The sequence below is a fragment of the Lutjanus erythropterus genome, chromosome 8, assembly GCF_056507025.1.
Source record: "Lutjanus erythropterus isolate fLutEry1 chromosome 8, fLutEry1.hap2, whole genome shotgun sequence".
Classification (NCBI taxonomy): domain Eukaryota; kingdom Metazoa; phylum Chordata; class Actinopteri; order Lutjaniformes; family Lutjanidae; genus Lutjanus; species Lutjanus erythropterus.
The window spans coordinates 39742356-39768007 of NC_139324.1; the positions used below are offsets into that span (position 1 = coordinate 39742356).

A 25652-nucleotide genomic window follows, 5' to 3' on the forward strand; every position below is an offset into this window, starting at 1 on the left:
GCAGTTAGAACTTCACTACATTATTATCTACTAGACTTCAAAACTATGAAATATGCAATTTTATGGAATTATGTCATAAACAAAAATGTGAAAAGACTAAGTATTTTAAATTCTTAAAAAACAAAAAGACTGTACACTGTCCTCTGCACTTGCAATCAACATCTTTGTCATTAAATGTTTGATTGCAAGCGCAGAAGACAGTGTGCAAGAGTCTTTTTTTTACTGTCAGTCCATGGTCTTCTCCTTCACACCTGTCTGCCTACAAGTGTGCAAAACTTTTTTTGGTCCGTGATAGTTTAGATTCTTCATGACAACAGCTTTGCATGCTGTTAGTTTAATCTAAACTTATTAAAAATAAATAAATATAAACACTGAATGAGACGTGTGTCCAAACCTCTGACTGGTTCTGTCTATTGTGAAGGATAAGAGGTGTTGTGAGGTCTAAGAAAGAGACACAAAGTGGAAATAAGCCCCCTTTATTCAATATCGATTTACATTTTATATAAAAATTACTTACATTTAATACATTTCTTCAAAATACAAGCAGCCAAACAACATACAAATCAAATACAAAATTATAAAATTTCTTATATTTATCATCTTCCTTTTCTGATGTAACAGATGTGTTTTATAATAACTCTTAATAACCTTTTGTATCTGTGGTAAATCTCTTCCTTGTCTGCGTCTTTAATCCATCTGTTGACATATGAGACCTAGAAAAATATGGTATTCAGTATCTGTCTTTTCAGTGTACAGTACAGGATCTGGGAGTCTTATCGGAGAACATTCAAGGTGGGCTTCAATCTCTTTCACCAAAAGATAGGTTCATGTGGTATATTACTGTTGAAAACAGGGTGGATGGAGCTTGACATCCGTGGAAATGGAAAAGACAGAAGACCTATGAAATAACAGACTGCGTGAGAAAAAGATCATGTTATTATGGCCGTCGCTGGGAATCCAGTCAGTAGAACCATCAGGTACCAAGGAGAAAAAAAGGAAAGACAAAACCTCAAAAATATCAGGCTCCACTGCTCAGGTGCAAAGCTTTGTGGTCCGTATGTTATATGAAATGTGAAAAAAAAAATCAAGAGAAAGGGGAAAAAAAAGCCTTAAAAACAACCCACTTAACTCTTCCCTACTATACTTACATTTGTTCAGAAAAATTGAGCCAACCTGCCTTCGTTACCCTCACAAAAATGACACAGTGTCCGTATTCCACTTAAACTAGAAACAGGTATGGGTACAAATTTCAGCACTGCATTTTAAGGTTTAAACTGTGCACAAGTGTGGCTTATGGTGTTAATAAAGTTTTTGCAAATCAGCAGCTTTACTTCAGTGTCATACAGTATACAGTGTAGCGCTGTATAACTTATGTTTGACAAACATTAGAAAGCAAACGGTAAATGGAAAATAAAACTCTTCAGCACACCAACAAGGACATTATGCTGATGCTAAACCAGTAAAACCTAAGAGCCTCGTAGGAAATAGAAAACTTCTTGTTTCCTCCTTCGTATTATACATTGTACACTGTGGTAAAAAAAGAAGTACAAAGTGTAAAGTTAGGCTATGCGGCGGTTTCATGAATTGTCCCCTCTAGTTTCTTTGGGAGTAGCTCTCTCCTCTCGTCAATACTGATGACTGGCTTCCGGCAGTTCTGCCCGTCGATATATATCTTTGCATACACTGGGTTGGAGTAGTTCATGGGCTGCGCAGGAAGAAGAAGATGGGAAATAATTAAAATTTATTCAGATAAAATACTTTAAAACAGGAGACGTCTTAAAGCTGCACTCAGAGTTTTAACAGATTATTTTACAGAGTTGTTGTTACAGTCTAAACGTCATGGCCACACCCCCTTTTGGGGGACAGAAAATTGAAGATCCCATTGACAACAATGCAATTCACCTTTTGGTAAGCCCTGCCTCCAAACTGCAACTGTGCAGTCACAGGCCCATTTCACTAATGAAGTCTCTGCACTTCCTTTTCTCATGTTAATGAGAGTATTTGTATCATCTATCATGTAGATATACGTGTTATATTTCAGCATCCAACCAACATTTGCTGAGATGTGAGCTAGCTTTAACCTCAGTCTTTTAGCATTAACATGATATAACATTATATAATTAATATATGCTAATATAATGAATTTTGGTATTTTCTCTCTTATTATATGAAACAGTGACTTTTCCCTCAGAAGGGGGTGTGGCCTTGCTGATTCGGGTTGGATGATGTATTGCCAGTGTGATGTATCTTGCAAATCACTTGATGGACATGACCTGTGTGTCATGGCACTTTTGTTTAGCGAGTCTCCTCAGTCGCGTCACATGACACAATGTAGTTATTGTAACCTCAAACATGGTCTTAGGCTGAACCTACCTCTTTGTGCCTAAATCTAACCGAACTGCAATCATCTCACAGTGTTAATCACATGTTAAAAAGACATATACAGCAGCTTCGGTAGGCAGTGACAAACCATCAGTATGGATGAGAATACATTAGAAGTCATGTTAGCAAAAAGTTGCCTATTTTAATCAAATTCAGCATTATAGAATAAAATTAGCATCTGTTGTCATGTTTTGTAGACCTGATTAATCCAATATTTATTCTTTTCTTCTTGGTCTCCACCAACTCTTGAGGAAAATATAAGGTGCTAAATGCTTCACTATCTTCAGGTAGTGTTGGTTTATAAGAACTTTATAAGAACAGCTGTCTGCGTTTTCATTCACAGGTTGTCAAATGCTGACACCTTTTCACGCCCCTCAGTGTGACAAAATGTCAAAGCCCGGTACATGTCACTCTTCATCTTCTTTTTTTTTTTGTTGTTTTGCAGTGGGTGGCAACCAGCATTAAGGAACATTACCGCCTCCCACTGCGCTGGAGTGTGGACCAGAGTTTTTTTCCCTTTAACCGAAGAGGAAAAACAATACAGTGCATTTGTGTTAGAGACACTGGGCTTTCTACTAAGTCACATCCATGTCAGGTGATGTAGAATAAAGAGCAAGAGTGTCCGCAGTATGGATGGATGAGTCAAACAAACGCAGGACTTCAATCCAAGAGTCTGGGGTTCATGTCCCATGTGAAACCACCATGATATGAACAGTTTTAAGGTGCATAATGTTGTGTGTCACGTGATTTACATCACTTCCGTTTCACGATGCTAACCACGTGTTAAATAGACTTTCTGGCAGCGTCTCATACAGACAGTTTAGGGCACCTTGTGCATCAGTGTGAGATGCTGTGGGGCGTGACAAAGTGTTATCTGGAGACGAGGCTGATAAAAGCCAAATTCCAAAACTCTCTTTAGTGCTACAGGGGAGCTGCAGAGTGATCAGATGTCCCTACTTTCCAGGGACAGTCCCTATTTTTGGCAGCCTCTCCCCAGCTGGAGCTGTTTTTACTGTGTGTTAAAAACAGGCCTCAAAGTGAAATAATATTTTACGTGGCAATACAGACCAGGCAGTGGAGCCAACAGAGAGACCTGCTCCCTACAGCCGCTTCATATCACTCTTCTTCTTCTAATAACTGCTTGTTTGCACTAGTTTTAGAGAAAACTGCAGCGGAAAACTCCATCTTGTATGTATAGATAATTAAAAATATTATATTGAGCCATTGTAGTCTGACCCTTTTCTTTACTGAGTTGTTCCATATTATACCATAGTTTTATATATCATGGTATTGAAGACTGATTTTCTGCCACAGTTTATAAAGTTACTTAGTTAGTAACCATTTTTAGCTATAGGTTTGCACCATAGTTTATTGCAGTACAATTACCATGGTCAAAATACTTGATGCCAGAATTGTTGCTTTTTTTATTTCACTGATTACAACACTGGATTTTAATGGGATTGTTCACCAAAAAATGTTTAATTCAGTCATTATCTACTCACCCTCACACCGATTGAAGGACAGGTTTAGCTTTTTTAGTCCACAAAACACTGCTGGGGTTTCACAGGAAAACAGTGTTGCAGAACCTCCCAAACGATGAAAGTAAAGTAAAAAAACAATGGGAAGAAACATAAAATGCCTCTATACTGCTCATCAGGCATAATCCTAAAGCTCCAACATGCTGTTTGCACACCATCACACCACACACACACCAGGTTCAGACAGTGTGCACACAAATGTAAATGTGGCTCCAAGCTAAAGATCTACAGTGAAGATTCAGGCTAAAAACATGGTGTAAATAACGTTTTTCAAGTCAACTTGGCATGTGGGAGCTTTAGGAGACTTGGATTACACCAGACGAGCAGTATGGAGGCATTTTAAGTTTTTTTCTCCCATTGTTTTTTTTACTTTTGAAAACTGGTAACCCTTCACTTCCATTGTTTGGGAGATTCTGCAGCACTGTTTTCCTGTGAAACTACAGCAGTGTTTTGGGCACAAAAAACCTAAACCCGACCTTCAATCATCATGAGGGTGAGGAGATGATGAGTAAACTGAATTTTCATTTCAGAAATCTGGTCACCTTTTGTTTATCATTACAAACAACCTTCTGTTTCACATCACACACATACATTGGGTCATTTGATCTCATGTTAATATCAGAACATATTGATTTGTGCAGCTTTAAGGAAAGTCCACTGTGATTATCAAGGTTCGACAAAGTGAGTTAAACGTCAAAAGCACAAGAAAAGACTCATGCATACTGTCTGAATAGATTGTTCCTCTTCAAGCAATAGTGCAGTTAAAGGCAGCAACATGCAGAAAGAAGCTAATTTAAGCATATAAAAGCATGCAAGCACAGTTTTCTGTCCAAAATATAGTAAAGTCTAGTAGAAGCTTTTGAAAAAAACATGGATTTTAATCTTTTTTGACATTAGTATTGATCTTGCAAAGTTATGTATGGATGACTGTAGATGTTATCTCAACTAACTTTGGATTTACATTTAGTAAAGATTATCATTTCACCTTGTTTAAAATGTTTGACAGGCAACTGCACAGTGCACACTGTAAAAAACATGAGGGTGATTTCTTTTTTCATGGGGGTAAACATGAAGTGAAGTTTGGAGCATTCACCTGTCCAGGGATTACCTCCTTGGGCACAGAATTCATGCCCAAGGTGCGAGGGTCGCTGGATTGTACACACCAGCCCTGCAACACAACAAGCACCACCTCTGTTCACAGTGCAAAGTCAAACTCACCAACACAGGAAACACCAAACAGTTTGATGCATATGGTATTTATGTACAAGCTTTATAATAAGTCCATCTGTGGGCTGTATGATGTATGTTTAACTCAAAATAAAACTGCAGTGAATTAAAGAAGAAGGGAATTGTTAGAGAACAAAGAGAGTGTGGTGGAATACAGAATCTAGTTTAGATTCATGCCAGCGTGCCTCTGTTGAAAATACAGCCAGATTGGACTGACAATAGCAGATGTCAAAGTTGGCAGGGCAAGAAGCGACAGCATTAGGTTTGAAGCTCTAGCAGGTGAGCTAGATAACAACATCAGTGAAGGTGTTAGGATTCATTTGATATGCTGGATGTTAGTGTGGGGTTGAAGGCTATGAACAGAATAAATCACCAGCCAGAAGAAGAGCCCTCTTACTGTTTTTCCTCCGGCACACTACAGCCAGCTTTTACAAAATCTCCACTAATGCAATTCTATTTAATTTATTCCAATGATGGATATCACATGATCGCAGTTATTGGAACAGAGAAAAAAACAACAACAACAACAACAAATAATTGTTCTTAAAAAGCTGGAAAATAGTTTGGCATTGTTAGTTGGTGTCCTTGTTCCTCCCTGCAATTCAACAACAACTTTGGCAAAAATGTACTTTTTTAAAGTTGAACAAGGTTTTACAAAGTTACACTCTTGCCTTGAGTTAAAAGCAGGTTCAGTTGGGTGTGAGACACTAGAGATTGTGGTGCAGCTGCAACACGTTTCCTAATTAGCAGGAGTGATAAGGATTGGCGTCAATCAAGGCCAATCAACTCAGCCGCTCTTGTCTCCCTTTTCAAGTGCTGCTATTTATCAAGCATGAATTAGAAGACATTAGAGGCCAACTCAAATATGAGTTAAAACACATTCCTAACAAATGATTAAAATGCAGATGCTGCTGAATTAAACAAAATTCATAATTCTGGAAATAATGGAAATCTTGTCACAACAGTTCTGAGCAACAATCACTAAATTTATATCTAATTCATGTGCTACATACAGGATTGTTATTTACATTGTCATATATATTGTAGCACAATGCACAGTTTTGTACTATAATTCTTACATTTCTATTTCTTCTAATATTTTTCTATGTAAATGTATTGCTATTTTATATTTATATCATGCTGTTATATAGTGTAGTAGAACAAACGTTTGTATTTTCTATTCTTGAGTTAGAGCATCTGTAATATGATCAGTTTCCCCCAGCAACCAATAAAGTATTTCTGATTCACAGACATTTGACTAAACAGGATATCAGTTGCTTCCAACACAATAAACTGTGATATGTTTCTCTTCAGTACAGTATTTATGTGTATTACTGACACAATGAGAAAAAAATCAGTTCCTTGTTAACATGGAAAGTCTTATTTTAGATCCATCTCACGTTAGAAGAAACAATTTTTCACATTATTGGTATATTTTCTTGTTCCTGCTAGATACCAGATTATTCATTGTTCTTCCAAGAAATGTTGCCTTATCCAATAAATGCCAAAAGAGACACTGTGGCTTAAATCTGTCATATAACATGATTCATCAATAACTTCACAAGAATAATTATAAATTATTATAATCATATATCACTGACCCCGACAAACAGGAGCTTTTCACACTGCATTTAGCCCTGGGTTAAGAGAGCAGTTCGCCCCAGGCTAAGGGAGCCTGGGGCTAAAAGAACCTTCACATTAGCACAGTCCTGGCATGTTCCAAAGTGGGCTAACACCAGCTTTAGCCTGGGGCTAGCTGGCCCTGCTATGGAGCAGAGTTAGCCCTGAGTTTGTGGGGTTATCCCCTGAAAATAGACTAAACCCAGGGCTAAAAGCAGCCAGTGTGAAACAGGGCAAAAAAAAAGAACATAATCAGCCAGGCTAAGAGAAAACACCTGTATGAATGTTCAGACACTTTAACCAAGAAGAAGGGCAGTGAGACTCACATAACCCTGAGCTTAGCTGGGTTAACAATGTGTGTGTTGAAAGGGACTAAGATATCCTGGGGTTAACTCTAAATGTAATCTGCTCTTTATTTTCACAAAGAATTTTTAGCCTATAAGTTGTCAGAAAAATATCAGAAATGACAAAGAAAAGCAGCAAATCTTCACAGTTAAGAGGCTGGAAACAGTGAATGTTTGAAATTTTTGCTTGAAAAATGACAGAAAGAATTCATCAGTTATCAGAATATTAGTCGATTAAGTTTCCTTCCACTGACTAATTGATTATTGACTAATTGTTGCACCTGTGGCATCTACGTGTAAATGCTGTGTGTGGGTTTGATGACAGTGTAGATCAGTTATGTTAAATAGCAGCTCAGTACTGGGAACATGTTGTGATATAACAAGATAAAATAATATTTTCTAATTACAACTAATTAATAACTGAATTACTTTGTGTGTACCAATAATGAAAAAAACATGAAAAATATCTTGTTAAAACAAGAAACTTTTCCAGTTAAAACGAGAATCTGAGCAGATATTGTATTTGTCGCACCGCATAAACCAACCAAAGAGCTATGACAAAACAATTCAATTTATTTGCTTTTCAGACAGCTGTGGAGCTTTGGTCTGATGTTGGCAGTGTGATTAGTTCCACACTGAGCTCAATAAGCCAACCTTGTGAGGGTCCAGCGTGAAGTTGGGTCGCAGCAGGCTGCCTGCATCAGCGTGGTTGTCATGGTCCACTTCATACATGTTGTATGACGGGTTCCCAATCTCCACGTTTATCCCTCCGTTTGTCATGGGCTGCCTCTGGACACGTTTTCCCCTGAGGAGTGCAGAGCCAATCGTCATTAACATGATACACAACATGCAGGTGAACATGCTGCACAGCTACGCACGACTCCACACAACAAATCACATAGCTTACTACTTTGGCACACTTGGAGTACATCATTTTGCTGGGCGGACCAAATAGCTATAATCAGAGGCTCGGTGTAGAGGTTAGCTGTCTTGAGACAAACTTTTCAAACATTTCTAAAGCAAAGATGTCCATTAATCTTCAAAGCTGTGCAGTGTTGGATCTCTCATCATCTGTTGCTGCTTAGAAGCCTTTTTCTTACGTGTATTTTATTATTTATTTACTTACCTTTGCCGCCGTCTGCAGATATAAACACCTGCTACCACCATCACAATCAAGATTACCAGCAGGACCAGAGGCACAATGATAGCTATGCTCCCTGAGAGACAGACAGACAGAGGAGAGATGGTGTGGAGAGATGAATCACGATTGAAAGGAGCTCAGATGGGTTCAGATAGTGACACATTGTATGTAGCCATGCCTGACAGTGGCTTCAAAAAAGGCCACCTTAAAAATACATTTTCCTTCCTTGGGCTTGTTTCCTGCACACATCACTCCATTTACAGAACAAGTGTCCAGCACCTACAGGCTGTGCAGTAAGATGTGTGTAAATGCATACATCAGGCCTGTTCAGTTGGCTGCTTTAATGATCTCAATCCAGTGCTTTGATCATTTATAAATGAGAAAACATAGGAAATGCAACATTGTGTTTATTAAAGCAACAAACTTCTCCTAAGTTTATGGGTGTTTACATGGTTTGATCATTAGGATCATCGTTTTATTAGTGGGCTAATGAGCCCAATCATTGGTTGTGTCTGTTGATGTTGCACAGAGACACTTATTATTTTGCAAAGTTTGAACACCAGCTGTTTAAGCAGAGGCAATTTAGAGTCAAACTGAATGAAAAAGACATTAAATGCATTGAGTTTATTAAAACAACAAGCTGTTTCTAATCTGGGATTACAAAGGTGCTTTGTTTCTATTCTGTATATTTCTACGTAATGTTTCTTTTCCACCAGGGAAAACTAAAGTGGAGAAAGAAATAAAAAGGTGCATTGTTTCAGTCATTTAAAATCCTTACTTTACAGGTCAGACAGAGGAAATTGAAATTTCTTGTCAGTTGGCTCAGTTGGTTTATGATTTTTCTTTTTTCAAATCTGGCCCTTCTAATATAATTAACTGAGTAAGCAAAGATGTTCATCCTTTCAAACACCGACAGAAAACCTGAAGACGTCTCACACGTGATATCTAGAGTTTGTTTTTACTTAAGAGATTTGGTAAGTCTTTATTTGCAGGGGTGTGCATAGGACTGTCATGACATGAACAGCATTAAAGGGATAGTTCACCCAAAAATGAAAATTCAGTCATTATCTACTCACCCTCAAGCTGACTGAAGGCCAGGTTTATTTCGTTAGTCAGCAAAACAATTTAACAGGAGAACAGTGTTGAAAAATCTCCCTAACAATGGTTATCATGGTTATCATTAACAATGGTTATCATGGTTATCATGGTTGTCATGGTTGAAACGCTACACTTTTGCCCACAGGGGGCTCCAAAATTAACAAAATATGAAAGTTTGATAATGTCAAGTTGTCATAACAAAGACATCTCTGCATTACACATGACCTAATTCACCAACTGACACTTTGGTAAAAGACATGAATTCTTTATGAATGTTTATGTTAGGTGTCATAACATGGTTATGCCAGTGTTATGCCAGTGCTATGTGCACCCCTTCAAATAAAGTGTTACCAGTGATTCCAATAAGAACAATTGTGAACAATTGTGTTACTGAACCACTTTAGTTGAAGTTAAGGTAAATATTCATGATTACAAAGTTATAAAAGCATTTCACAGTGGAGTAAAACGTAATGACACCTTTATAACAAGCCTTCTTGTAAATATTCATAATGCTCTTGTAATGGTCTCATGATGGCCAGTGTCAAAACAACCACATATGACAGTTGAATGCAATGTTAAAACATAAAGTTAAACAGCTTCTTTAAGTTGTGATAATGTCAAATTGTCATAACAAAGACATTATTGGCTTGATTAATGTTGAGTTGGCATAACAAAGACATCTTAAACAATGTCAACTATGCACACCTCTGACTATAAAGTGTTACCAGTGTATTTTCAGGGTATATCAGTGTATTTCTTTAAGTTAATTTGAAAACTGAACAGAACCTGCTGAGTGAAGACTTTTCTGTTCAAACACTGAAATGTGGTTCAGATGGACAGAGTTCAGTAAATCTTTAGTCAGGATCAAGTCCAACTGTGGTATAAATATGGTATAAACTTGCCTGTAAAGATGTGTGGATGTATGAAACTACTACAAGGAGTTTTTTTTAACAGGTTATGAAACAGTCTCAGTTTAATACTAGTTTAATAACTACATCAGTCCTCCCCAAAGACTGGGTCGTGACCCAAATGTGGGTGACAGGAGATTTTATTTGGGCCCCTAAAACATGAAAAAACTATGGAAGAAATTCTCCAAAATTTAAGATTTATATCTGCAGGTCATCTTTCATAAGGCATTTAAAATTTGTATATTGTTTTACTGATGAGAGGTAAACACAAGAGCCTGTTAATTCCATCTACCTGCACTTATTTTGTCTTGTTAATGAAGTCAGCTCAAATGTTCTATGCTGTAAAAAAATGAAAAGGTTTAGAAAATTCAAAATTTCAAGGCAACTTGCTTTGATAGATTTTTGAACCCAACTCTACTACTTTAAAAAAAGTTTTAACAATTAATAATGTTTTGTTGAGATAATTAATTTTTTTTTTCGAATATTTGAGTTTTTGAAACCCTCAATTGTTTTTCAAAAATTGCGTAAAGTCGGTTATGTATGTTGTCTTGAAATTTTGAGTTATGTCACCTTTTTTTCAGGTTTGTTTTCTTGATGAGAGGAAATATAGTTATTAAGATGGCCATGTTAACTCAGCCTAAATGCATTTATTTTTTTATTTAGTGTGTACATGCATGTGTCAGGATAATATATGGTGATGTGGAAATGACAGTAACGATGTTAATGCACAAATTAACTCTCAAGATTTATTAATAAGATCCATTGTGAACTGGGTCACGATGGTTTGTCATTTTTAAAAATGACCTCCATGAGCAAACAAGACGATCAGCAAGAAGATTGTCTGTTACTGTATAGTTATTCAGAGCCTGTGTTTACATTTTCATGGCCGAAGTTATAAAAACAAACAGGAGATTTTTACTTATATATTCTTATTTTTGACATCATATTTTGTGGATAAAGAGATGGAAACACTTCCACTTTTGTCCAAAGGGGGCTCCAAAATCAACACAATATGAAAGTTCCTTGTAGTAACTTTAAAAAATATGATAATCTCAGGTGTAATCATTTGTCTGAAACAGAATAGGGTCACTGCAGAAATATCTACATTTATTCATACAGGAAATTAAGGTTTTATAATAAGACTTTTTTTCTCTCAGTACTCACCTCCGCTGGTATTGTCTGATCTGCTGCTTTTAGGGGCGGGTCTCTCACACTGTGTTCCTGCCCAATTGGCTGAACATCTGAAGGAGGTCAAAAGAGAATAAAAATAAACCACCATTAGAAGACTTTTTCGAGCAGAAATACTGCTGAGAAAACACCTTCACAACATGAACTACATTATGATGTGACCGTGGCTTACATATACAACACATTATGATTCAGTCTTGCTATGAAGTGCTTTGATCCAACACAAACAAAACACCACCTGGAGAGAGAGAACTATGTATATACATGGTGTGTCCAATAAACAGTGTGTGTGAATTTACATGTTGAATATTCAGTGTGGAAAAAAAATAAAATAAAGATTAAAGGATGAGAGTGGAACAACAAGTCGTCATCTCATTTGTGTTCCAATGGGATCCGATGGGGCGTGATGTATGACCCTTGTTAGAGGAGGTGATATCTAATTTCACATGGGTCTGTAAAGCATGACTGATCTGGTGGGTGCGACTGGATGATGACAGAATGAAATTACTTTAAATTACATGCAGTCTAAGAATCAGAACATCAGGCTATCAAAAATAAGAATGCAGCCCCATACATACTGGAAATGAATCACGCCCTCGTAGAACGAAATGTCACAGCGACATGAATTTTAATGGGAAATTGGGGGCAACGGGGAGTTTGATCTCCTTTGGGAAGCACAAACCATGAATAGACTAATTCCTTAAGGAATGCAGAATTTCTCTTAACCTCTGTTGGAGGCGTTCGAGATAAACACCAATTACTGATGGGATGCTCAGCCCAGTAAGTTACACGCATACGTGATGACTGCTCGATAACGAACACGTTCAACTTGCCATCATGCACAGGTTGCAAATGCAAAGACTGATGCCCACATCACACAGACAGTGTCGCGTTTTAGTTTCCCCCCCGATTCCTGTGTGCAGGGTGACGACTGCATGAGATGGGTGGATGGGTGGCAGTGAGAGGGCAGCAACGGTACAGTCATGCAGCAACTGATAATGTCATAAGTGCCACGTCAGCTAACACCTGTTCAAAATAAGATTAAAATAGTAAAAATTGAGCTCTAAGTGAAGGATGTTAATATAAAGGAAATTAAATCATAAAATTACAATGATTTCTTATCAGAGACAATATAACAGACAAAGGCGGACAGCGGTCAAGGCACCTCTGTGCTTCAATTTGAATGTAAGTAAGTTTTCACATACGGTTTGTAGTGCATAGTATACAATATGTATAATATGTGATTTCAGATGCAGCCATACTATGCACTACACACCCAAAATGAATATCATTGATCAACTTACTGTTTTGTAAATATAGAGTAGTATGAATCTTTTCAGTCAGCAGCTGGTTAGCTTATTTCTTGTTGTCTATATTGTGTCTACTTTGTAATATTTCCTATTGTTTATATTGCTTGTTTACATATTATTATCATTATTGATGCTTCTTTCTATTTCACTATCCACTTTGCTGCTGTAACTCAAATTTCTCTGTTGTGGGACTAATTAAAGGACCATTTTATCTTATCGTATCTTATCTTATCTCAGGTGCACTGTTCAGTGTATATTACATCACTTTGCAGGTGGGAGATGTGTAACTGTGGTAACAAAGGTGAACAAATTTTTAAAATATATTAAGCCTAATAAAGTGAACCATTATTTACATTTAAATTGAAGTGATTCTGATGAAAAAAAAAGCTGCCTTCGTTGCTGTCTACTTCTGTCTGTTTTGATGTTTTTGTTACTACAGCATGGCATTATGGGATATTTATACTGGTATAGAATACACCTTACGTACTACTGGCTCCTACAAAAGTTTCAGACATAATAAAACATCTCACACACATTGTTTTAGCGTACAAAAGCATGCTATCCTGGATTTTGTCACCTTTGTACAGAGCCAAACTAGATGTTTCCACCTCCTTCCAGTCTGTATGCTAAGCTAACTGGCTTTTAGTGTTAGCTTCATATTTACTGTAAAGAAATGCGAATGGTGTCAATTTTCTCTGCATGAATGAAAGTAAGCATTTTTCTCAAAATGTCAACCTGGTGAATTAATTGGTGATTAACATGAATAAGTTTGATGACAACTTACAAGCTTATTTTGGACAGTTAGTTAGCTAACCTGACCTTTCTCTGAGCCTGGGCAGTTTGAGAAAACTAATTTCAACCAAAATGGGAGGTCACATAGCAATAATTTAATAAGGATACACCGGCCTCAGCCAAATAGCTGAAAATAATTTAGAATAACGATAGAATAAAGACAAAGACTTGTCTAAAAGAATTAGATGTGATAATAATCTAGGAAATGTCATGTTGTTACATTATCTTTTGGAAGCTTATGCTGTTAAAGAGGTCACAACTTTATCCAGCACTTATTACATGAAAAGTTGCTACAAGGTGACAGACAGCCCAGGTACTGGACTGAGGCTGAAATGGAGCCAGATGGAGTTGGGGTGGCGGTGTAGACAAAGGGGGTGAGTGGGCTCTGAATACAGCTGGAGAGGTGAGAAGGACCTACTTGCAGCGTGGTTTGTTAAGAGCTGTTAATGTGCACATCCCCTCATTCTGACAGAAGTAATCGCAGGGGTTGGCCAGCTCATCACAACGTTGGTTCTTGAACCCTGACGTGCAGCTGCAAAACATTGTGTTGGGAGTGATAAAAGGGCCCAGAGAATGTATACTGTTGAACTGCTGGCTGCTAGATGAATGGAGACTGACAACACTAATCCCTTTCAGCAGCTTCAGTCATAAGATGGACTAAGTCAATGTCGTGTCTGCATTGAACAAATCAGCAACATAAATAAACAGGAACACAAATCAATTTCACTGCTGACCAAGTGAGATGAAAATCTGCAAGAGAAGATTCTGTTAGACTGGTCTCACCTCTGAGACGTGTATTTTGACAGGACATGTACAAATAAGGTATGTGATTATAATACAGAGAATTTTTTTTTGGTAAATCAATTACCAAAAAACAAAACAAAATAAAAAACACAAAACATTATTTTAATCTGAGCATAATAGGTAGGGGGTGGCAAAAACACACACAATATCTAAATGTATAAGTTGTCACAATTAGACATGCATATTGGAGAAGGTATTGGATTATTAATATCTCAAACACAGAAAAACCCAAAACCCAATCATACTATAATGTCAACAGTCTTTTACTGACTTGAAATCTAAGTATTGTATAAAAGCAATTACAAGAAATTGAAAGTATAAATAAAATATGCATTCTTATTGAGAGCTGAAGTAAAAGTAAGGGAAACTCGTCACGTGGTTTAATCAAGAGGCCGCCAGTAGTTCAGTCACATCAGGATTAACAGCAGGACAAGAGAAGTTTTTACACTGCAGAGACAACAGCTAAAAACTTGGAAAAATGGCTTTGGAAGAAATAAAATAAAACAAACAAATGTGATTGTAATTGGTCACAGTGACTGACAAAATATGTGATTAAATAAACAGATACCCATCAAAAATGATGGTGATTACAAAGGGTCATCAAACTCAAAATAAAGTGAAATAAAGTAATCAAAGTGAGTTTTTTGTGGCTTAGTTATTCCTGACTGTTTTGAGGCTCTACAGGACGGGGGTGGGCGGTTCACACACTGTACAGATTATAAAGCCCCCCGAGGCAAACTAACTCGGCTATTTAGATGAAATTTGACTTGACCTGTAATCTTATGTGTAGATAATTTGTTCTTCTTTAGATAAACTTGAATCTGAGTTTTAGAAAACGGCCAAAATTGTACTGTGTTGACGCTGAGCTGCAGACCTGATTTGTCATCATCTGGGTCCTTGAAAATGAAATGGTAAGAAGAAGAAAAGTAAATAATCTTACCAAATATTAGCTGATAAAACTTTTTCAAAACCAAAATCTATTGAGTTAAGCTGCCTTGAAAATTTGAATTTGAATTTTTGAAGTTTCTACAGTGTAGTAGGTTTTGTAGTGGATGTCAATTTGTCTTTGAATATAGAAAACAAGAAAATAAGAAATTTTTATTTTATTTTTTGCTGAATGGGAGATTACACTGAGTAACAAAAGCTAGTGGAACAGAAAATATCCTGAACTTCAGCTCTCTATAAATGTTTTGCAATTTGACAACCAATATTGAAAATTGCTCTGAGTCACTGAATGAATTCAACACAAAAGGTTAGGGTTTAGAAAATATTTCTAAGTGGAGGATCATCAAAAACTGTGGAAGAGCATTTTTTGGACCCAGAGCTCACTGCTGTATGTCGACTCCTTTGGGTTTAAATAATGCTAATTCAACTGAACTCTAACTATCAAACCACATGATGTCATTTAATTTAAGAAGAATATGGGACCTGCTCAAACTGAGGAACACTACATACTGTTAGACGTTCCTGCAGAGACATCCTTTAAAAAACAGTCATAGTTGGTCTGGAAAGAATGTTTTTCTGGCACAGAATGACAGGCAAGGTCACAGTGACACATAAACATTGTGCCAACATCAAGAACATCTTTTCATCTCAGAGAAAGACATACTCTTGCTGCTGTGCACACAAAGTCCAAAGACAGCTTCTCAGTTACAGTGTCAGAAGTAAATAATGATTCAGACAAAAATACTATAACCCTGATATTCCAACAAAGTTGAGGTGCTGTGTGAAATGTCACGCAATTATTTGCAAATACTTTTCAACCTATACTAAATTAGATACAGAATAAGACAAGATATTTGATGTTCAAACTAATTAAGTTTATTGTTTTTGTGAATATACACTCATTCTGAATTTGATTCCTTCAACATAAAACAGAAAAAGATGGGCCAGGAGCCTGTTTACATGTGCACAATGTGTCTTAGCATTGTCTTGCAGAAATAAGCAGGGACGTCTCTGAAAAAGACGTTGTCTGGATGGCAGCATATATTGCTCCGAAACCAAGTGCAAGTTAGCCATGCCATGGGCACTAACACACCCCCATACCATCACAGATGCTGTCTTTTGAAGTTAGCCCTGGTAACAATCTGGATGATCCTTTTCCTCTTCAGTCTGGAGGTCACTATGTACATGATTTCCAAAATTTGAAATGTGGACTCGTCAGACCACAGCACAGTTTTTCACTTTATGTCAGTCCCCCCCAGATAAACTCGGGCCCAGAGAAGTCAGCTGCATTTCTGGCTTTCACTTTTCATGGTAGAGTTAGAATTAGTGCATATTTACAAAAAACAATAAAGTTTATCATATTCAACATTAAATATATTGTCTTTGTACTGTCTTCAACTGGATATAGATTAAAAGAGATTTGTAAATCACTGCATTCTGTTTTTATTTATGATTTGCACAGCATCCCAAGATTTTTGGATTTGGGCTTGGATGTCTACCACGGCTGTGTTTACTGTCATGCTGATCTATTTTGAAAAAAAAAAAAAAAACAAAAAAAAACCTCTTAAACCTTTTTTTAGTGTTTAATGCAAGAATTATTACATAAAGTGAAGCAGCTCTGCCCTGCAAGGTTTTCGCTTTGAGAAGGCTTGATGAAATGTACATCTACTCAGCGTATCGAGGTCAAACATTATGATTTCTTGACACAGACATATCCATCATCTCACATAATCTCTGTTCTTTGCAGCAAATAATAAACCACATTATCAGGATCTGTTAACCTCATCACATAAGATGGGATCATTTGCATAGAAATTGATTCTATCCCCTGGAATTTGTGAGTGATGACCACAAATTTCAGATTAACTACAGTGGACAATGGGCAGTTAAAAAAATGGAGAGTTGGCTTTTGAAATGGATTTCCAATTTCCTCCTTGGTGATAACACAGCACTGCTTGTGATTATAGCTGAGGTGGTATTAATCTATGGGCAGCGCTTTGAGTAGTCTTTCACAATAATTTCCCTCGTGTCTGCCAGTCAAGCTTTTGTCTCTTTCAGGTTTTTGGCCGCTGAATTTCATGGCATGTTCTACCACTGACACACACCTCGGCTTCTTTTCTTTGACTGCAAACTTCTAAACCTTACTACTGAAGAGTGTCATAGAGGCCTGACATCGGCTCTGAACTGCAAGGAGGAACAGTGTGATATGTTCAGAATGGCAAGCTTTGAAGGGGCTTTGAAACCATTTTTTATCTGCCTAAAAACCTTAAGCCACAGTGAGGTGTCACACGGCGTAAGATGGTGTACCGGCACTCAGCCCCCTGCTGCGCCAAGGCCTCCACACGGCGACATCAGACCTTCCCTCAACTTAAGGATTTTCCACAGGAAGACATCTATCTTGTACTGTTCTCCAAGCAGGGAAACGGTATCCCTTGGTGATCTAAAGCCAGGCTTTCTGGGGCACAGAGCCAGCATTTGAATGGAAACAGCAAGAATGTGAATAATAGTGGAGAACACTCCCTTTTTTCCCCACTTTCCTTCACCCATTAAGCAGTGACTTACTGACAGAAAGGCAGGTTGGTGTCAGGGTCCAGGTGACAGGTGCCTCCATTGTAGCAATATCCGTCACACAGCTGACAGCTCGGTGCTATTCTGCCATTTGTGCAGCTGGAGGGTGAAGAAATAATGGATGCTAGCGACAAGCAGAAAACTATACTTTTACAAGGAGTGAAAATGACTCACTGGTGGTTTTGTCAAACATATGCATAATTCATGTAAAGAAGGCAACTTCACCTGGCTTCTAATTCACTGACATTACCAGAACCTAAATTGCTCTAGGGTATGCAGCCCAATAAATTTTTCAGATTTAATCAAATCAATTCATTCAGCCAGCAGCCTGTGGCTAGAGAAAGTAACTAAGACCACAGAAGACACTGTAGGACTAACACTTTTGCATAAATGAAGAGGACTGTAAAGCTTTAGTGTTAGAGCCTGATACTGGATTCTTGGGGCCGATAGAGAATAAAAACAATTCTGATATTAATATATCTTTGCATACTGTAATTCAGTTGGTCTGACAGAAAAACTGATTTCTGCTCCTCCACTTGGCTCTGTTTTCAGGATTGAGAAAATCTAGCCTGTGAGAGGAGACTTTGGCCAATCACAGGTCAGTCAGATAGTTGATGGACTGTTGAGTCCCATTTCCAAAACGCCACAAGACGACTGGTAATGACAGTCAACAATCAACCATCTTCGAGCCACTAATTCAAAGCTTTAGTGATTTAATGACCTGGGAATGAGACTACCTGTCTTCACAATTGTTTACTGTGCCTTAAAAAAAAGGGATCAAATATACATGAAATGCTATCTATAAAACTAAAATCAATCTGAATCATGTACTTAAAAAAACGTTTTCATATTGGACTAATATAGCCTAAAATAGTCTTATCAATATTATCAGCTGACTGATATATATGTGTTTCACAGTTTCATTTCCAATTCGTCATTTACTGACTATTTGTCACTGCCCCTCAGCAATTCATAGAGATGAGCATGGTACCAGTTTGTGGGTGAAACCAGTGCACTGGGATTTTCATGTGACTTCAGCGTAAACCCATCCACAGACAGTCCACAGGAGGTGGATGGCTCAACAAACATAGGACTGTCACCCGGGAGACTGCGGTTCGTGTCCCGTGTGAAACCAAAATGTTATTAAAAGTTGAAAGGCACATGACATTATGCGTGTCATGTAACTTCTATCGTATCGGTGATGTCACACAACATATGTACCGTAACCTAACGTAACTAACGTTATTGTAATCCCAAATATGGTCTTATTCCTAAAGTCAACCATGTAGTTCTTGTGTCCAAACCTAATCAAATAGTTGTTGTGCCTTTATCTAATCAACGTGCTGCCGTTTTACACCGTTAATCACATGTAAAAGAGCTGTTTCACAGCACTAATAACATGTCAAAAAGGCTTTGCCTCCGTGTCAGATACGGCTTTAAAAGGTACCCTCTGCTCAGTTGCCGAGGGGGGGCATCAAATTGTCTGTCTGTGACGAGTTGCAATGAAAATGTGTTGATCTGTCTGGCACTAGTTAGCATTATCGCAGAAGGGATGAGGGACAAGAAAAGTGAGGAGATACCAGGTACTCACTTGCAAACCACATCTCCCGTGTCCTCGTTAATGAGACAGGGTGCTCCGTGGCATCGCAGACACTTGTCCACCTCGCACTTGTTTCCCTCAAACCTGGCAGGACACACACACTCCACATATCCACTACTGGAGAGCGTGCAGGCCTTGGAGTTCACACAGTAGTGATGACAGATGTCTGTTCAACATTCAAACAGATACAGAGACGGAGGGCAGTGAGTAATGAGAAACTGGGAGCAGAGTTTAAGCTGGTTTGATTGGAATTGTACAGGGCTTTAATGGGAGTTAATTATCCACATCAAATGACATCTTAGCCACAGATGAAAACATATCACCCCTTGGGCAAGCAACGGCAGGAAAATACTAATGATGTGCAGTTGAAACTGTTTCCCCATAAACAATTATGACAAAGCAATGCAAAAGAAAACACATTATCACTTCAGCACAGAAACACCCACAGGTTGTTTGATTGTAGTAGTTTGATTTTGTTTATCTGCAAATAGACGCAAATGTGGTGTTTGTGGAAAGAAAATACTTTAGGGGGTTGTTTTTGTTCTACATTCTGTGTGTGAACTTTGAAATGCTCGGTTCTACAGATTTTATGCAGCATAACAGAATTCAAATCGCGGCTTTGTTGTTGTTGATTGTTCTTGCAGCTAGACTTGAAAGGCTAATGTCAATCATATGAAGGCCAAACGCATGATAATAATCATTTGTTGTGTTTGCCTCCACAGAGAAATGGCATGCAGGACTCACGGTAAAGACAGCGGTCCCCGGTATATTCTGCCATGCAGCGACACACTGGCTGGTTCCCCTGAGTGACGTCACACGTTCCTCCATTTAAACAGTAGTTGTCACAAATCCTCCTCTCACAGAAAGGCCCTGAGAAACCAACGGGACAGCGGCAAGTAGGCTTACCTGGACACAGGAAGAAAGGAAAAGATTAGAAGAACATGAAAAGACTAAAACCACCAATACACTGAGGCCACTAACAAGTACTGTCTGTGTAATCCTGCTCCTCTGTGCTATACGCCACCATTTTTAAGGTTTTCCAAAAGCTATTTTTTATACTTTTAACACATGACTGCACACACTGTTGCACTGGGTGACATGTTTGACATATTTGTGTCTGTCTCACAAACACTGCTGTGAGCTCTTTCCACTGGTTACTGCTGAAAATGCACGTTATGTTTGAGTACAATTTAGTCAAAGCCACATTAAAAAAATGAAACTGCACTCTTGTGACCGCCTGCCTTTTATTGAAACATAAAAAAATCATACAGGACTTCAGTGGATTCAACTTTTGTGAATAAATTAACATAAATGTATAAGTTTAACTTATCCAAGTTAATTAAAATTAAACATTTCCATTAACTTTCAGAAACCTTGAAGTCTTTTGACTTAAAATTAGTTAAATTCATGTACTGTACAGTTTGAGTTTGATGAAGTAAAGATTAAGTTTCTACCAACCTCATGATTGAAGCTCAGGCTTAATGTTTTAGTCCACAAAACACTGCTGGAGTTTCACAGGAAAACAGTGTTGCAGAATCTCCCAAACAATGGAAGTGAATGGTGACCAGTTTTCAAATGTTAAAAAAGCAACTGGAAGAATGCATCCATACTGTTTGTCTGGCATAATCCAAGTCTCCTAAAGCCCCGAAATGCTGTTTTCACACCGTCACACCACACACACAGTTCAGACAGTGTGCACATGAACTTGGCTCCAAGCTAAAGATCTACAGTGAAGATTTATGCTAAAACATGGTGTAAATAACATTTTTTTGGTCAACTTGGCATGTTGGGGTTTTAGGAGACTTGGATTACATCAGACGAGCAGTATGGAGGTATTTTATGTTTTTATTCTGTTGTTTTTTGTTTTTTTTTTACATTTGAAAACTGGTCACCATTCACTTCCATTGTTTGGGAGGTCCTGCAGCACTGTTCTCCTGTGAAACTCCAGCAGTGTTTTGTGGACTAAAAAAACTAAACCTGACCTTCAATTGGCATGAGGGTTCATTTTTGGGTGAACTATCCCTTTAGGCTTTGAATCATTACAAAATGATCTCAACTTCATTCAGATTCAGTTATTTGTGGTCAGCTCCAGTGCAACTTATGTTGCCACAGTCAACAAGAAGCTGTGCTAAATAGAAAAAGTAAAAATCACCATGAACTTTGGTGAAGGCCAGTATCAGTTATCTTATCCATCACTTTAAGACAAATATTTCTGTTTAGGTCAAAGCTGACTGCAGATTAGCACCTAAGAAGAGAAGTTAAGGTGCCCTTCTTCTCAGTTATGGCCTTCAGAGTCATCTAGGGAATCCCACATAATTCCCTGGCCAGCACACAATATGCATTTAATTCCTCCGGTGTGTTCTGGGACTGTGCACGATCGTCCTCCTTGTCAGACATCCCTGGATTATATCTTACAGCGAGGTGTTCAGGAGGAATCCTAATCAGATGTCCAAATGACCTCAAGTTACTTCAAAATGAGGGAGCTCTGGTTCTGTCTTGTGTTTACCTACAAGTTTTTATAGATCTTTTTTTTTTTTTTAAATCTTATATATTCTTTTATATCACACATGAGATGAAAGACCACACCCTTACCTAACTCATGTACCAGCCCATAAATGCATCTCTACTCCTCCTCCTATCCTTGTGGATCAGATACATCAGAGGCAGTAAAATCCCTGAAGTGACTTTGCACTTTATAAATATTTGATGACACCCACAGGCATTTTACAATCAAGGTTTTAGTTCAGACACCCCCCCCCCTTTCCGTAAACACCCTCCTCTGTCAGACACTGAATGAAGGTCTTCGATAAACCATTTCTTATCAACATACCTAGCAGATACAGAGCAACATAAGCATTCATTTGGACCTCTGATAAAAAACAAGTCCAACCTTCCTTTAGCTCTGTTTTGGTCTCCAACAACTCCTGAAGGGAATATCTGACTTTTTAACTGCTAGATACTTCACTTCTTCTACTCCTCTTCTTTCTCCTGCGTCCCTGTTTGTACTTTCAGGTATCTGCTTTTTCTGTGTTAAGTTACTGTTGATGAATACCCAATGTTTCCTGATTTTGCTGTGTCAAAATAAAAGCGTTATATGTTCATATGTTCACCAGTGAATCACTAACTTTGTCAGTGTGTCACTTGGCACAGTGTAGCTGACTGCTACAGCTGAAAAAAAAGATTGATGAGGGATAACCAAGTGAAAAGTTATTAAAAAAACAAAATTATGTGAGGCAGCCTGATAGCTAAGATGGTAGAACGAATGTCCCACTGAGGCTGAGTCCTCTGCAGCCGTGGGTTTGATTCCAGCCTGCAGCCCTTCGCTGCATGTTATCCCGCCACTCTCTCTCCCCCTTTTTCTGTCATATCTTCAGTTGTCTATCTAATAAATGCACAAAAGGGACCAAAAATGCAGTAATAGATTTAAACCGATCCGTTGATAATATAAAAATATTGATTGTAGCAGCTTTAATGTCACAAAACACCCAGAGCTCAAGCCTTCAGGTAGGAGTCAGAACACAGACACAGACAGATCAGTTCGTAAACAGAGTTTAGCTTCAGGCTCAGCTCCATATTCACCACAGTGGTCAAAGACAAAATTGAGTTGCTGCTGAAATCTTTCTCTCCATCTCATGAGATGACTAAATGAAAGCCACAAGTTTGTGCCAAAGGCTCATACAAGAGTGTCCCACTTATTTTTGCAGTTTTGGTGATAGGACTCATAAGCACATAAAAATTCTACTTTCCTATAAGCTTTGTGCTACACACCACTGCACTGTTAACACATTATCATCACGGGGAAATGTTTCAATCAAATCAGCTCCTTGCATTCCCTTCAAAAACAGTGCACTTACTCACAGTCTCCTAATGGACAGGAAGGGGCATCAAGGCTGATTTAAGGGGTGTTCAGAAAAAGCAACAATTGTGTCTGTCCAAGCACGGCTGCTTGCATAGTAGACAACAAAGTTGTCATGGATACAAGTCTCGCCATCTAGGTCACACTACTACTACTACTACTTGGTAATTTCACAGTCCACAACGCTGGAATAATCTGGCTTTGAATGTGTAAGAGAAAATCACTCTGCCTCCCGTCACTTCCCTGTCTTCTCAGCGGCTGCTGGTGTTGTAAGATTTCTAAACAGGCAGAGTTCGCCCAGCTCTGTTTTACTGCAAAACTCTCTACTTTAGTACCCACTGTGTGCTTAGCACTAGCTTGAACTTCTATAAAAATTAAATTGACATTATGGGGCATAATTTGAATCTGAAAGATGGAGTAAGCCTCAGGTTGTGAAAGAAAAAAAAAATCACTATTAATGCAACCTATAATATAGCAGGTGTTCTGACTGTGAGGCAGGCAAAGTTTAGTCTTTGCTGTTACTGTTACTGCTTTACCTGCATCAGTCTGTGGAGGTCGGGATTCATCAGCGTCAGACTGTATAATTTTTTTTTTCAACACAAAGCCTCAGGCCTTCTTTTTAAAGTATTCTAGCATTTGCCTAACAAGTGGTAAGTTGAAAAATTGAAAGTGAAATCCATGTACAGAACTTGAAAACAGAAGAGGTTGCAGAGAACAAGTCATAATTCACTATGACTGCCACTAAATTTTATTTTCAGAGCCACATTTTACTGATACCACCCTAAAAATACTGTATAAAATAATCCTGCACACAGAAACTTGCTTTCCTTTTGTGGCTAGAACTCAGTTCTGTTTCACATTTTTGCTTAGTACCCACGCTGGACAGACACTAATCGTACAGCACATTAAAAATGTGCAGCTGATGTATTAAAACACAGACTGCAGATGGAAAACACATACTGACCTTGGTTAATAATACTGAATATTTCTGTTGTACGTCAATGGACCTCTAACAAGAAATGACTATGTATTAATAGAAATGTAGAATAAACCTAATAATCACTTTCATTGCAGAGAATGTGCTAAGAAAGAGAAAAAAATCAATATAAATTCAATATATTGTGGGTATACATAAAGATATAGTGAACGGCAATTTAATGCCCTGATAAGACTGAGAATTTGAACATGTATGTACTCTTACTGAAAAAAATCAGAAAATCAGATAACTGACCTTTCGCTATGGTGCTGCCCTCTTTAGTAACTGTTGCTATGCCTGTCAAACTTTCTATTCTCACACTGCATTTACATAGTTTACAGTGATAACGGTGGCAAATTTAACATCTACACTGGGAGTAATTGTTGAAACACGAGGTCTGTGATTCCTTGAAGAATATAAAAAAAGCAGTTCCTCATTTCAAGCTGATGACTGTGAATTTTGTTGGCTAAAATGATGAGTCTCAGACAGATTTCCTAAGTGTAGCTGACTAATATAAACTACTGCTAACCACTTGAGTCAGCTGATAAATCCTTCTCCAGCTGACATTTTAATGCTCCCATCTGACACATTTTAAAACAAGAATTTTATGTGGCCTGTGAGAGCAGGGATACAATTTGTGCAAGACAGTTATTTCCACTGCACTTTGTGTCAAGGTTAAAATAAAGTTGGAAATGCAAAAAGCTGAATATGGAGTTATAACCAACCAGTCTGGTGTGTCTGTATGGTTATACTGTAGCAGCCTGGTGTTTTTACTGGTGTGCAAAATTGAATGTACTAAAGCGCATGTAATTAACCACAGTAAAGTATGAGCCTTGAACCACTGTGGGGGTGGAGATTACACACGCGTGAACATTTAAACGTCTGCCTTTATGTATTATGATTATAGTCTGGCTCTTTGAGGACACCCACACTGCTGATCTTGCCTGGGATGAAATTGAGTTTGACACCTCTGTTGTAGAAGCCAAGTCAACAGATGCATAATGGAGGCTTTTCCTGGCTGGGACAATGTTGTATCACTGCTATGTTTTTCTGCACACACTGGGGTTATATGGACTATTTAATATTGCCAAAGTAAACGAGCTAAAAGAAACAGATGCTCAGTGAAAGTTGAATGGTTTTCTTTACAAATGGGCTAAAAACATCCCTCAGCATTCACGCCTTTGTTTTTTTACACTCTATGTACATACATACTGTGAAAAAAACCCATTGAATAATGTATATTTTTTATGTTATATTTGACCCTTACTGCACGACACAGAAAGTCAGAGCTGAGAAACACACAGATCTGAATGGCAAAACTTTTCTCTGTCATGGTTTGAGTTTTTTTGTTACTT

At 38.0% G+C, this 25652-nt stretch overlaps 1 protein-coding gene across 1 annotated transcript in view; it reads right to left on the reverse strand.

The window, feature by feature from the left end:
• Positions 1-460: 460 nt before the first annotated feature.
• Positions 461-25652, reverse strand: part of lrp1bb (low density lipoprotein receptor-related protein 1Bb) — a 322619-nt gene continuing 297427 nt past the window's right edge. The window contains exons 83-91 of the mRNA XM_084723927.1: positions 20210-20371; positions 19457-19631; positions 17860-17964; positions 13967-14080; positions 11423-11499; positions 8238-8328; positions 7766-7916; positions 5014-5088; positions 461-1705 (exon numbers count right to left, since the gene is read on the reverse strand). Coding sequence (XP_084580053.1) covers positions 1565-1705; positions 5014-5088; positions 7766-7916; positions 8238-8328; positions 11423-11499; positions 13967-14080; positions 17860-17964; positions 19457-19631; positions 20210-20371 — 1091 coding nt within the window. The 3' untranslated portion in view covers positions 461-1564. The remainder of the gene's footprint in view (positions 1706-5013; positions 5089-7765; positions 7917-8237; positions 8329-11422; positions 11500-13966; positions 14081-17859; positions 17965-19456; positions 19632-20209; positions 20372-25652) is intronic.